Source organism: Pseudonaja textilis, chromosome 5, assembly GCF_049901715.1.
Source record: "Pseudonaja textilis isolate UNSWEBS1 chromosome 5, rPseTex1.2, whole genome shotgun sequence".
In the NCBI taxonomy this organism is placed as follows: Eukaryota; Metazoa; Chordata; class Lepidosauria; order Squamata; family Elapidae; genus Pseudonaja; species Pseudonaja textilis.
In genome coordinates this window covers 24573436-24588632 of record NC_141994.1, presented here as the reverse complement: position 1 = coordinate 24588632, position 15197 = coordinate 24573436, and the positions used below count along the sequence as shown (strand labels likewise).

The 15197-nt window shown below is 40.0% G+C and overlaps 1 protein-coding gene across 12 annotated transcripts in view; it reads left to right on the top strand.

The window, feature by feature from the left end:
* The window catches only part of MAGI2 (membrane associated guanylate kinase, WW and PDZ domain containing 2), a 566496-nt gene that overhangs the window by 493519 nt on the left and 57780 nt on the right, over positions 1-15197 (top strand). For all 12 annotated transcript variants that reach the window (XM_087934364.1, XM_087934361.1, XM_087934362.1 and 9 more), the window contains 2 exons: positions 3742-3833; positions 12782-12974. In XM_087934364.1, coding sequence (XP_087790490.1) covers positions 3742-3833; positions 12782-12974 — 285 coding nt within the window. The remainder of the gene's footprint in view (positions 1-3741; positions 3834-12781; positions 12975-15197) is intronic.

Below are 15197 nucleotides of genomic sequence, written 5' to 3'. Positions count from 1 at the left end.
GAGGAGCTTCTTCAGCTCTGAAGAACAGCTCTGAAGAAGAGCTGAAGAAGCTTCTTGGATGAGAAGCAAAACCTCTTCAAAGGAAAACCAGAAAGTCCAGTTGCCTCCTGAATAAAGCACCTTTGTTCATTTTTACAACTACAACTGTTATTTAGACTATCATTCTGTTTATTAGGTCAGAAAAGGTATAGGGTCTACTTCTTAAGCAGGGGGTTGGACTAGATGACCTACAAGGTCCCTTCCAACTCGGTGTTATTCTATTCTAATTATTACTATTACTATCCATCTGGCCTTTGAAAGCAATGCTGGGAGATGACTATCTCTGATCAATCTTATTTGGCCTCAAACAATAATACATTCTGATTTTTCTACAGAAATAAGGGGCACAAATCATGTGGACCCTGGAACGCTACGACCGTCATTAATATGAATCAATTGCCAAATGTCTTGCCAAGAGTATTATTTATTTATTTAATCCCTTTTCCTAGGAATTGAAGGGCCCTTGATGCTCTCTGAGCTTGTTGGTTTTCTTGCAGACGTTTCAATACCCAAGCAAAATAACATCATCTGTGCACTGATGGTGTTACCTAGTTAGGTAATAAAACGTCTGCAAGAAAACCAACAAGCTCAGAGAGCATCAAGGGCAGAGGTGGGTATTCAGCAGGTTCTGACCAGTTCTGGAGAACCGGTAGTGGAAATGTTGAGTAGTTCGGAGAACCGGCCAATCCCACCTCTGACCGGCCCCGCCCCCATCTCTTCTCTGCTTCCCATTGAGTCCCAGCTGATTGGCTGGATCTTGTTTAGTTGCCCTGCCCAGGAGAACAGAGCTGGAAATCAGGTTAGTGGGGTGGGGAGGGAATGGGGATTTTGCAGTATCCTTCCCCTGCCACGCCCAACTAGCCACACCCACAGAATCGGTAGTTAAATATTTTGAATCCCACCACTGGATAAGGACCCCTCATTTCAATCCTGAGCTATAAATATTATCCTTTATTTCCTAGGATTTACTGTCCCTGTTGTCTCTTTTTTGAGGATAGATTCATTAAGTATGCAAACCAACTTATCTATTACTTCATCCACCATCATATTTACATAGAAAACTGTTTTCATCTATCAATTTTCTTAGCAAATGCCCACAATCCATCATATTTGTCTTTCTCTAGTGACATGTGCACCAAATATAGAATATGTTTGCCTGGTGGTTTACAATGTATTATATTAGTGTTTATTTCTTTATATTTCATTCCAATCCATTGCATTTGACTCCATTTGACTATTTTAATCCACTGCATTTCGAACCTGTTTCCTAGATTATTACAGGTGTGGGATCCAGGTGTGTCTCATAATAGATATTACAGCCAAACATGTAATGTATAAGGAATGTAACTGTCAACAAAATTTAGAGGGGTTTATATTTATATTTTGGCTGCAGCTGTCATTTTTCACTCTAGCTGTGTTTTGCTTAGTTTTTAGTATTAATTTATCAGTAGATTTAAATATTTAAAAGTGTGCTAAAAGTCTCAACATTTTCTAAATATAGAATACAATTATTTTAATGTCAAAGAGCTTTAATGGTGACCTGAAAGTGATTTACTTGCTTTGTTTTATTTATTAAACAAATTTACATGGCCAGCTGTCTCACAGAATGTTACTCTGGAAGCATGCAACAATTTATTTAAATAAAATAGAAAAATTTCTGTAAAATACCTACTACATCCATGGTAATGTTGCAACTGCCATGATTTGGCAAATGCAAAATCTTAACTCCATGATTTTATCCGTTCATGTTTTTATCTGCTGTGGGGTGTTTTGTTTTTTTTAACAATGGATAATTTGAATGTTTTGCAATATTTTTATGTTATAAGCCACCCAGAGCTGGATACGAGCTGGCCTACAAATAAATTTCATAAATAAATGAATAACTGCCAGAATCCCAATATAGCACCACATTTTTTAAATGCAGCCTGGGATGCCCCGTTTACAAAACCTGCATAGGCTAACAAGCCCATGGCTATGTGGAATGAGCATTACATGAAAAGTTTTACATTGGTGTTTTTTTGAAAATGTTTAGGTTTTCTTAGATCGAGCTTCTGCTCTTTTGCTTGTAAATCTTTCCTAAAAAAAATATATAGAAATTGCTCTTGGAATTTTTTTTCCCCATAAAGGCTTACTCCTAAAATGCCGTAGCAGTGTTATATATACTATAAACTCTTACTGATTAAGTCTAGGGCAGTGGAATGTTGATTGAGCTGATAAAAGTTGGCATTCAACCATTTCTGGAGGACCGCAAAGTTTTCAGTCTTGAAACAAATCAATCCCACCAATGCAGGTATCCAAAACCATCTTCTGAAGAATGGCTTGCTAATTTTAAAAAATTGAGGGGGCTCCAAGAAAGTCAATCACATGAATTTTGATATGGACGTGTGACAGGAATGTCTGTAGAGATTCTCAATCCTCCAGGTTTTTTTTCTTTTTTTCTTTTTTCAAAAGGCAACTGGATTTCCTTTGTTTTTCCTTGAAAACTTTTCATTTCTCATCCATTCTTCGGTTCTGCCCACAAGTTCTGTCAGAAGTCAGACGTGAAGAAGCTTCTTGGATGGGAAGCAAAGCGTCTGCAAGGAAAAACAAAGCCTCTCAATATTTGAGGGGCTGCCCCAAGGGGGAAGGGGTCAAAGCTATTTTCCAAAACAGCAGGAGGCAAGATAAGAAATATTGGATGGAAACTGATCTAGGAGAGAAGCAACCTGGAATTAAGGAGAAACTTCCCAACAGTGAGGACAATTAGCCAGTGGAATGGCTTACCACCAGAAGTTGTAAGTGCTTCATCACTGGAGAATTTTAAGAAGAGATGGACTTGTCTGAAATGGTATAGGGTTGGACGAGAAGACCTCCAAGGTCTCTTGCAGCTCTATTCTGATTGATTAATTGATTGACTTTTGAAAAAGTACCTTTGGGACATACGTAAGAGAAAGTTTTGTTTTTCTGGTGTTCATTCTTCCCAGAGTTAAGGACAAATATAAATGCCTTGAAGACTACATCTTGTATTCAACATCAACTGATATTTAAACATCAATCAGAATAGAGCTGGAAGGGACCTTGGAGGTCTTCTAGTCTAGCCCCCAGCTCTTGCAGGAAACCCTATACCATTTCAGACAGATGGTTGTCCAATCTCTTCTTAAAAGCCTCCAGTGATGGAGCACCCACAATGTCTGGTGGCAAGTTGTCCCACTGGTTAATTGTCCTCACTGTTAGGAACTTTCTCCTTAATTCTAGTTTGCTTTTCTCCTTGATTAATTTCCATCCATTGCTTCTTGTCCTGCCCTCTGGTCCTCTGGAAAATAATTTGACCCTCTCTTTTTTGTGGCAGCCCCTCCAATACTGGAATATGGCTATCATGTCCCCGCCTTGGTCCTTCTTTTCTTTAGACTAGACAAACCCAATTCCTGCAATGGATCTCCATATATTTTATTCTCCAGGCCTCTAATCATCTTAGTTGTTCTTCTTCGCACTTTTTCCAAAGACACAACATTTCTTTTCCTTGTAATATGGTGACCCAAACTGGATGCAGTATTCCAGATGTGGCCTTAGTATATGCGCTAAGGCTGGGCAGCTTCAAAAATTAATTTTAAAAAATCCTTTAGAACCTTGTCACTCTTTCTTTAGAGCAGCCATTTATTTATTTTTGGTAAGTTTCCATACAAGGCAGAAATCAACTCTCAAATCAATTATTATCTTCACCAGGTTCTGATTACAAGGAGTTAGATGTTCATCTTCGGAGAATGGAATCTGGATTTGGCTTCAGAATTCTTGGAGGAGATGAACCGGGGCAGCCAGTAAGTGGGTTCTTGACAACTTTATACGATTGGTGTCTGTTTTGTCAGGAATATATACTTGGACTAACTTGATACCCATGCTTCACTATGAAACTGTGTGATCAGGCTTAGTTTTGGGGGAGGAAAATAAGAGGGGGAAATTCTGTCTCTGCCTACCAGCATCCATCAGTATTCATCTGGCTAGCATCTTGTCAGTGTGTGAGAGAGTTGTGGGCTTTTTGGAAACTGTAAGAGTATTTGCTGTGTGAGCAAGAAGGAGACAGCAAGGAGCCTGGGCGTGGCTTAGTTCAACTGTTCTGTACTAAAACAGCTTGGTGCTGTGAAACTGAAACCGACACTCCTCTCCTCTCCATGGGTTTTGCACTTGGAAGAGATTTCTTTTCAGGTGAGAGGGGTAGTAGAACTCCTTAGCATCAGAGCGTGTTAATAATAAGAATATAGGAAATATTAATGCTCTGATGGTCATTTTGAAAAATCCTTTCTTAGTGAGCCCCTAGAAGCCAAGAGGAACATACGTGCCAAATTTCAAGTTTGTAGACTTTACGGTTCTGGAGATTTTGTGATGATGCGTGAGGGGTATTTCGCTTTTATAGAGAGAGAGATTATGGCAGTAGCAAAGTGGCATCTTTTTTAACTTGTTCACATATTGAAAAAAGCAAGCCTCTCGAGGAATCACCATCTCCATCTACAAGCTGTCATTGCAAATCAGTCTGTACGATGTTACCGAGAGTGTATTGTCCGTCTTTTTACACGGCTCGTTTTTTTTCTCCTTCTTGGCATCGTTGAAAAGATTCTGATTTACAAGCTCTTGCAGATTGTCTTCAGGTAGTATAAAGCCCAGGTTTGGCAGCCAAACAGCACAATTGCACTTCAACATTTTCAGAGAAAATGAACATTGTGCATTACTACACGGCTCTGGGAAAAAAAAGATTGCTGGAGAAGCATAATAATGTTGGGATTTTTGAGCTGTGTTTTAGTGCTCTGCTCATCCTTCATTCTTGAAAACTGTCGGTCTATATCTTGAGACTCAATTGCATTCTGAAATTCATAAGGCCATGATTTGCAGTCGTTGTTCAACATTGCAGCACCCAATCAAAATGGAAACATTTTCCATTTTGGTTCCATCAATTTTATTTCCATCATGGAGCAGGATAGAACTAATAACACAACAATTGCGCTAAAACAGATGTAAAAGTAAACATTTGTTCTATGGTATTGTCAGCCCACCAAGGTAGACCAAAGTAGGAACCCAAAGTTACATAAGTTAACATTAAAAAGGAAAAGGTTTCCAGGTCCAGTCCTGTCTGAGTCCAGAGGACAATGCTCACCTCCGTTTCTTGGCCAAGGGAGCCAGTGGTATCTGAAGACACTTCCGTGGTGTTGTGGTTTGCCGGCAGCCTATGCAGACAGCAGCAGAATTGGACAGTGGGGAAGAACGGGGTCCAGTCTGGGAGTCTGGAGAGGACTCAGACAAGGGTCCTGCATCTAATGCAGAGATGGGGCCAGGACTATCTGGGAGTTATGTGCTGACTCTAGACCCTCCGGAGTCTGGAAGGAGCAAGGCAGAGGAACAAGGGGAGCCTATTCTCAGTGTGTGAGTGCACAGAGCTGCTAGAAGGCGAGAACAGCTGAAACAAAAGGGGAGACTCGGGAGTAAGGCTGGGAGGTGATTGTCCCTCCCATAAGGTATAAAGGATAGGCAAAGGTGATGAAACCTTTGCAGGAAGCAAAGTCATTTGTTCGGTTCAGACTCATTCTTGAAGCTCTTTGTACTTCGGTTGGTTTTCTTTCTAGTTCATTTGATACTTCTGTTATTGGCACCACTTCACAGAAAAGAAAGGTGGGTGCTTATCTCGAGGGACTATTTGCGATTCATTAACAGCTGGGAATGAAAACAATTCCCAGTGTTGCAATAAAATAAGACTTGTTTTTAAAATAAGTAAGTCTTGGTCAGAATAGGTGGCCATGTGGGCAGCATGGCTATATGCCAAAGAAACACTGTTAACTTCCCATCAAAATGGTAGCTATTAATCTACTCACTTTTCCATGATTTCAAACTGGGTGGCCAGGAGCTGAGGCAGGAATGAAAGCTCACTCAGTCACCGGGGGGGAGGGGGGCTGGGTCTCAAACACAGAATGTCAGCTGGCAAGTTCAACATCTTTAACCACTGAGCCATTGCACCCCCTTAGGCTACCATTACAATCTTGCAAATCTGAATAAGCTTTTTCCATCCCTCCCGTTACCTTCGTTTGAACTAGGGAAGGTCTTGTCTGAGATGGATACTTGGTTATAGATGGATACTTGGTCAAGACTCGGATTACTTTTATCTGACCATTTCTTGGTTGTAACCTTTCCTCCTGTTCCTGAAAGTTTTTCCTCTTATCCGTTACTGTGTCAGGCACTGGCGAAATCAGGAGGTTCAAGCAATTCAAATGAGTACAAAGATTGATTGCAAGTTTAATCTCTCTACAAGAATCTGGCCAACTAACGGCCAAGGAAAATGAGCGGGAGATAAGGAAGACATTCAAGATGGGTTGGACTTACTGGTAGATCTCTTGTGATCATGCAGGGTCTCATGACTTATAACATGTTTGACCCCTCCCTCGGGCTCAGCCTGATCATCTCCTACATACTGATGTATATAGTTCCAAAAAGAAGGGGGGCAGTTGAATAAGATTGTTTGGCACAGATGCTGCCCCACTCTCTGTTTACATTTTATATTCGCTATTCTCTGAGACATACCAAGCTCTTAGGTTCCTCTTTGTCCCTGGTGACAAAGAGTAAAAGAATGTCTTTCTTCTCTTTTTATGTTATAGTTTTTTTTTCCCAAGGGTGCACAGGATTCTTCAGCCTAGGAAAAAAAAACCCATATGTTGACTCTTTTAAAATAATGGGGAATAGAATAGAATTCTTTATTGGCCAAGTGTGATTGGACACACAAGGAATTTGTCTTGGTGCAAATGCTCTCAGTGTGCATTAAAAAAAAAGATGCATTTGTCAAGAGTCAAGAATCATAAGGTATAACACTTAATAATAGCTATAGGGTACAATAAGCAATCAAATCAAACTAGGAAACAGTCAGTATAAATCATAAGGATACAAGCAACAAGGTTACAATCATACAGTCATAAGTGGGAGGAGATGAATAGAATAGAATAGAATAGAATAGAATAGAATAGAATAGAATAGAATAGAATAGAATAGAATAGAATTCTTTATTGGCCAAGTGTGATTGGACACACAAGGAATTTGTCTTGGTGCAAATGCTCTCAGTGTACATAAAAAGAAAAGATACATTCATCAAGAGTCAAGAATCATAAGGTACAACACTTAGTCATAGGGCACAGTAAGCAATCAAATCATACTAGGAAACAGTCAATATAAATCGTATGGATACAAGCGACAAAGTTACCGTCATACAGTCACAAGTGGGAGGGGATAGGTGATAAGGAGTGATGAGAAGATTAACAGTAATAGTACTGCAGACTTTGTAAATAGCTGGACAGTGTTGAGGGAATTATTTGTAGAATTATTAGCAGAATGATGGCGTTCAGTTAAAAACTGTCCTTGTGTCTAGTTGCTCTTTAGTGTCGTTTTGTGGGTAGGACTTGAAACAGTTTATGTCCAAGATGTAAAGCCATTGCTTTATTTAGAGAATGCCTGAGGATGGGCTTCTCAGACCAAAGTCAGTTGCAACGGACTTCAAGGAATTGAAGGAACTGACTTCAAGGAATTTTGGTAGGGTGGTTTAAAAAAATGTGCATATTTTCACTGGAATACTGGGCTCCTTTGGGCTGTCATTAAAGCTCTCAGAGGACAGTGCGAACCTATTTGCCTATGAAGTCATTTAATATTGTGCTCAGCGTCCAAGGAGCAGGACTAATGGTGTGCCTTCACCACCAACTGATTTATACACACATCTATGCTTCCCTTATGATATCTGTCAATGCTTCATCAGGTGAAGAATGACTCCATTGAAAAGCATTACTCATTTCGTTCACAGTCTCCGTTGAGCTGAATATTCAGTCAAAGGTAATTTTTTTTCACAAAAGCCGAAGTGCATGAAGCAAATGTTGGCTCTGCAATCACCCCAATAATTGCGCTGAAGCGTCTGGATGCTTGATTGTTTTCCTTGTAGTCCTTGACTTACGACCATCAATTTAGTGACCGTTTAAAGTTACAACAGCACTGGAAAGAAAGGGACTTAGGCCCATTTTTCACAGTTGCAACCATTGCAGCCTCCCCATAATTAAGTGATCAAAGTTCAGAATATTTGGCCGCTGCTTCGCATTTATGATGGTTGCAGTGTCATGGGATCCCCTTTTGCGACCTTCTGACGAGCAAGAATTTGACAGAGCAGAGGAGATAGTTAAGAGATCGATGATAGCATGGGCCAAATATTTTGGGCATAACATTGAGTTAGAGGAGCGTGAAAAAATATAGAATATAAACTATAAGATAACAAAATTGGCAGCCTATAAAGAAAATCAATATAAAATGTTTACAAGGTTGGCTAAGATTTAACATAATTTAGATCCAAAATGTTGGAAATGCAGACAAAAACAAGGTACCTTCTATCACACATGGTGGTTATGCCCCAATGCGAAAAAATACTGGAAGAAAATACAAAAATGGATACACGATTTAATTGGAAATCAGATAGAATTCACCCTGGAATTATTCCTCCTAGGGGTAATTAAAGGTAAAATAAAAGGATAAAATATTTGATGCTGCATATAACAACAGCAGCCAAAATAGCCTTTGCGCAATGTTGGAAGAAAGAACACATACCATCCAAAGGACTCGTAATCAAAAAAAATTTCAACTGTGCGGAAATGGATAGGATGACTATAGAATTAAAAGGAAAAGAGGATTCTGAATTCTATGCAAAGTCAATGGGGAAGCCAGATTCACTTAACAACCGGGTTACTAACCCATCAACTGCGGTATTCGCTTATCAACCGAGGCAAGAAAGGTCATAAAATGGGGGAGAAACTCACTTAATGACTGTCTTGCTTAGCAACATAAATGTTGGGCTCAATTGTGCTTGTAAGTTGAGGACTATGTGTATAAATAAACCATCAGAGATCAAGAGCCTGGCAGAGAATTTTGACAACGCTTCATGCCCAACACTTTCTAATCAAGGTGATTCCCAAACATAACAGGAATCCTTCTGAAATAACCAATCACTCCATCACTCTTCATGATCTGCGATGTTTATCACTGATTAGGGATTTCTTTCCTCTTCTTGCAAGAAGTCTCCTCCTCTTAATGCAGCAGTTTGAAAGTTAAATTACATTCCAACTCTTATCTTTAAAAGATTGTAACTAATCTACCAGAGTTTTTACCCACAAATATATTTAATTGGAGAACGTGAATGATAACACCCAGCCTGTGAATGGGCTCAATTGGAGAATTGGATTTAGGACACACCCAGGGGGGAGGGGGAAACAGGGTCACAGGTGATGGTAAATGACGTAGGCCAGAGTGGGCTTCATACAGGGCAGTGCCAGTATGTCACCTCTAAAAAATCCTTTGAAGTTTTTTGAAGTTTGGCTCGAGAATCATGATTTAATTAGAGCTATTGCTGGAATTCTGACAAGTACTTTTTTGTGAGAAAGAACCAAAGTAACTTTCCTGTTACGTGGGGTCCTTTTTGCTCTCTGAGTTTGGTTGTTTTCTAACAGACCTTTCATTACCAAACTAGGTAATATCAACAATGCTAACATGCAGATTGGTAGTACCCATGATTTTACCTAGTTGGGTGATGTAATATCAAGCTTAGAGTGCACCAAGGATTCCCCAGTCCTCCTCTTCTTCTTCCTTCATCCCTTCTCTTCCTACTCCTCCATTCCACAAACCCCACTTCCTTCTAGTACTGATGACATTACCTAGTTGGGTCATGAAATGTCTGCAAGAATCAACTCAGAGAGTACCAAGGATCCCATAGTCATCTTGTTCCCCCCCCCCTCCTCCTCCTCTCCACAAACTCCACGCCCTTCTAGCACTGATGACATTATCTAGTTGGGTCATGAAACATTTTCAAAACTCAACCTCATAGAGTACCAAGGATCCCTCAGTCATCATCCTCCTCCTCTCCACAAACCCCACTCTCTACTAGCACTGATGACATGACCTAGCTGGGTCATGAAACATCTGCAAGAATCAACTTCAGAGAGTACCAAAGACCCTTCAGTCCTCCTCCTCCTCCTCCTCCTCCTCCTCCACCTCCCCACAAACCCTCTTCCCTTCTAATACTGGTGACATTACCCTTGTTGGGTCATGAAACGTTTGCAAAATCAAGCTCAGAGAGTGTCAAGGACCCCACAGTCTTCCTCCTCCTCTTCTTCCTCCTCCTCCTCTTCCTCCTCCTCTCCCCAAACCCCACTCCCTTCTAGCACTGATGACATTGACTAGTTGGGTCAATGGAACATCTGCAAGAAAACCACAGCAAGCTCAGAGAGCACCAAGGACCTCACAGTTCAATTCCGAGCTAAAAATATTCTCTTTTCGTGTTCATAACATTGCTTCGTTTATTTCATCGTATTATAATCGTGTATAACACGATAATCGTGTTGAGGTCGTTAGATTCCCAGCTCCCAGATTGCAATAGTCCATTATCAACTTTCCCAAACCCCCTCCCCCAACTATCTGGAGCAGGGAAACAAGTCAAAAACCAGGTTCTAAAATTAAATGAGATGTCAGAAGATAACAACACAATTCACAGAGAACATTTATTTCTCATCTGCGGGAAGCAGAAACTTCTTTAATGGCCCAAGTGTCTAATCAACGTTTTACAACATAAAACGTATTATCAGATTATAATCGAGAGGAGCAAAGCCTACAGGAACAGGCAGTTGCAATTATCTTGTCACGGAGCCTTCAGGAGTTCACACACCACAACCACAGTTTCTGCTAAAACAAGACTTCTGAAGGAAGCAATTTCTCCAGCTAGGGCATGGGCCAAAGGTTACCGGTACCAAATAAATCTTTTTTAAAAATACCAAAATAGCTTTGTCCTGCAAAACTCTGGTTTTTCCTGGTGTCCTATATCCTTACAGACTGAATTGCATGAGAGTTTATATTTTTGAATTTTAAATCCGACCTTTAAAAAGGATTTTGGGGGGTGCTGTAATTGTTGCACATGTAGCTTGATACTCGTGCTTCACTACGAAACTATGTGATCGGGCTTAGTTTGGGGGGAGGAAAATAAGGGGAGGAATTCTGTCTCTGCCTACCAGCATCCATAAGTATTCATCTGGCTAGCATCCTGTCAGTGTGTGAGAGAGTTGAAGGCTGTTTGGTAAGTGAAACAGTATTTGCTGTGTGAGCAAGAAGGAGACAGCAAGGAGCCTGGGCGTGGCTTAGCTCAACTGTTCTGTACTAAAGCTGCTGGGTGCTGCTGTGAAACTGGAACTGAAACTCCTCTCCTCTGCTTGAGTTTTGCCTTTGGAAGAGATTTCTTTTCAGGTGGGGAGTGGGGAGTAGAACTCCTTAGCATCAGAGCACGTTAATAATAAGAATATAGGAAATATTCTAAATGCTCTGATGGTCATTTTGAAAAATCCTTCCTTAGTGAGCACCTAGAAGCCAAGAAGAACATACGGACTAAATTTCAAGTTTGTAGGCTTAATGGTTCTGGAGATCTTGTGATGATGAATGCGTGGTATTTTGCTTTTATATATATAGATTGCTATTTGGATTATGAATCCCAGTGCTATTTAAGAAAAATTGCCCTTTAATTCCTTCAGAAACCTTGAGTTATAGTGACTACAGGTAGTCCTCAACTTACAACAGTTCATTTAGTGACCGTTCAAAGTTACAACGGCACTGAAAAGAGTGACTTAGGGTCATTTTTCAAACGTACGACCATCGCAGCCTCCCCCGTGATCATGTGATTAGAATTCAGACGCTTGGCAACTGACTCATAGCTATGATGGTCACAGTGTTTCCAGGGAGTCACGTGATCCCCTTTTGTGACCTTCCGACAGGCAAAGTCCACGGGGAAGCCAAATTCACTTAACGACCGTGTTCCTAACTTAACAAGTGGCAATGATTTACTTAACAGCTACGGTAAGGGAAAGTCTTAAAATGGGGAGAAACTCACTGGTTGTTCTGACCCAAACCCTTGTCCAATAAAACAAACACGAACCAAAGGGAACAGAAACCTTTTAATGAGTCTTATGAATCCCCGGTTAAAAGGCTGCTGCAAACTAATTAACTTTGATAAACATAAGCCTTCCCAAAACTGTGCTAATCTGCCAAGAATAACAGATAAGAAATATTTCACAACACAAGAGTCTTCAAATACCAATTTAAGATACTGCAATGTCCACAAGGCTGAGTTTCAAAACGTCTTTGCTTCCTGCAAAGAATGTTCACTTCACAGCTGGCTTTTATCTTCTTGAAGGAGGAGCCATTACCTTTCAGCCTTACTCCCGAGTCCAAGTCGCCCGTGCTACTGCAGGTGCTCTTTCCTGCGAGCAGCCTTGCACACACGCGCACTTGGCACAGGCTCTTGGGGAACCTCCTCATTGCTGCTGCCAGCCCCCACAATCTCTGAAGGCAGCAGTCCACTCCCTGATGGTCCTGGTCCCTCATCTGAGTCCTCGCTTTTCTCAGCCATCTGCACCTGCTGCCAGCTAACTACAACACTGGTTAAGAAATATTTCTCACAGCAAAATAAATGTTGGGCTCAATTGCAGTCGTAACCTGAGGACTACTTGTGTTATGGAAGATTCCCTTTGTGTTCTATGAAGGATGACTCCTGAATCCTATTGCAAAACTACATGTGCGTGTGCGCGTGCACACACACACACACACACACACACATACAAAATCTGGATTGGACAAGAGGAAAATTCTAGTACTCGTTGCAGAATTCTGCAAATTTGTTTGGCTGGATTCGTATTTCCATTTCTCACATCCCTTGTTTGTTTGGACTCAGATTCTGATCGGGGCCGTCATCGCGATGGGCTCTGCGGACAGAGATGGGCGCCTGCATCCTGGCGACGAATTGGTTTATGTGGACGGCATCCCCGTGGCTGGCAAAACTCACCGCTACGTGATCGATCTCATGCATAATGCAGCTCGGAATGGGCAGGTGAACCTCACGGTGAGAAGAAAGGTGCCCCCTTCAGGTGAGTTGAGGGTTTGCAGGGAGGACATTTTTTTAATGAGTTCGAAACCGGTACAACAACGTACTTAAAGTTTTGACTTTCCTTTAGAACAGGGGTCTCCAAACTTGGCAACTTTAAGACTTGTGGACTTTGGTTCTTCTGGTTTGATCTTCTTCGGTGACAGACCGAAATCGCGTCTCTGTGCGGTTTCGATCCATGCTCGCTGCTGGAGCACCCCGAGCCTGCTGGTTTCGGGGCTAAGCCACCCCGTAGAGGTGGTGAAGAAGGGGGAGACTGCCTGCAGGGTTGAGGAGAGCCTCATCTCTCCTCCCCAGCTGGCCATTACTCCTTTTCCCTAAGGCGGTTGTAGCGGTGGTCAGAAATGGCCACAACAAAGAAGAACTCGACCGGAAAAGAATGTGCAGGAGGAAGATAAGAAGAGAAAGTTTTGGTTGACCGGGTCAAACAGCAAAAGCAACAAATAAGGTACCCTGGAATTGAAACTATTAAAAAAAAAATAACATTGTTCCCTAAGATTTTTAAGCTGCGAAGGAGAGAGAAAAGGGAAAAGATTTGGGTTTTTTTTCTCCTTTTCTTATACTGACAGCTAAGAGACTTAAGCAAGAAATTGGAAAAAAAAATCCACTTTGACATTAATAGGCATTTAATGCTGAATATAAAAAGTCAAAGGGATAATAAAGATTTCTGGATAATTAAAAGCTTTTGAAAACAGGAAAGGAGAGAAAAAGAATAAAAGGTCAGGATCTGGAAGGGAGGAGACTGCCTGGAATTAAAAAGAACTTACAGCAAAATCTCAACAAGACTTCCAAAAGATACATCTTAACTGAAACATCGCAACAAAATAGTAAAACCCCAGGAAGAGAAAGTGGAAAAAGAAATAAGAAGAAACAGCTTGGGACTATTTGGATTACTTGGTGATCTCTGGATTCTTGGTTATTGTATTTGAATGACTAAAATCAATCGGGTGGTTGTTTAAAACTGTTTAAAATGGCTCCACTTTTAGAAGAACTGAGAATGGAACTTAAAAAGGACAAAGAAGATGCACAAGAAGGGAGAGGTTCTTTTGGCTTCATATTTCAGTTCTTAGAAATGGAAATTTGGAACTATGAGAAACAACAAGAAATGCCTGCAGAACAAGAAGATTGCGACAAAGAAGAAGCCATCTTTAATGAACAAGTAATCTTAGGTGGGGGAAAAAAGGGAAAGGGGGGGAAAGAGAATGGAAAGTTTAAGATTGGGAAAAACAACCCCCCAAAAGAATAGAGTGAAAAATAAGTATAAAATCAGAAAGCAACAGAAGAGGGAAATGCAGAAGAGAAAATTAGAAGTAGAGAGACAAGGGGGTAAAAAGGGGAGGGAGAAGATGAGAGGGAAGAAAGAAAGGAAAAGAAGTTACAAAGGACCGGGGCAAGATATAGAGAAACAGGACCTATTTAGAAATAATGGGTGAAAATCTAACTGAAAAAGGGATTCTGTAAAGGTACATAAGATAGTATTGTTATATTAGAAATAGAAATAATTTCAGAAAATATGAAACAATGTATGATTAAAATGTTTGATAAAATAGCTATTGTGATTCAGTGGAATGTTTGTCAATAAATAAATGTAACAAAATGAATATTTAATGATTTATAAAACATATGTGAAGAGAAATAAGGGAAAAATTAATTATGGAGATTATATGTGTCTTTAAGGAAGTATGATATTTAATTGAAAAGAAATGTTAAAGATGTTAAGATTTTAATGATTATTAATGATAGAACTGAATTGGAATGGAATGAGGATTTATAATTACATATATTTATAATCCTTTTTTTAAAAAAAGAATATAGTGTGTATTATAAGAATATACCAAGCAGAATTCAATTGGAAGTTATGTATTATGCATTATATTGAAGGTCATAACCTTAAGGTATATATTAAAGTTTAAATAAGAGTTGAATGGATATAATTAAAAGATATAAAGGTGTCATACTCTAGTAACTACAGGAGAAAATTTGTTTAATGAGAAAAGATAATGTGAAATTGAAACAGAACAGACAAAAGTATAAATATAATGATTTGAATTGAGATGAGATAATAAAAATAAAATTGAGAAAATTAAAAGAGTGGAAAAACTATATAGAAAATGTAGAATAGTATAAGATATGGAATAGAACCCAAAAATGAGCATGAAATTGAGTTTGTGTCTGTATAAAGAAGTTCAACCCAGGACTATGCTAT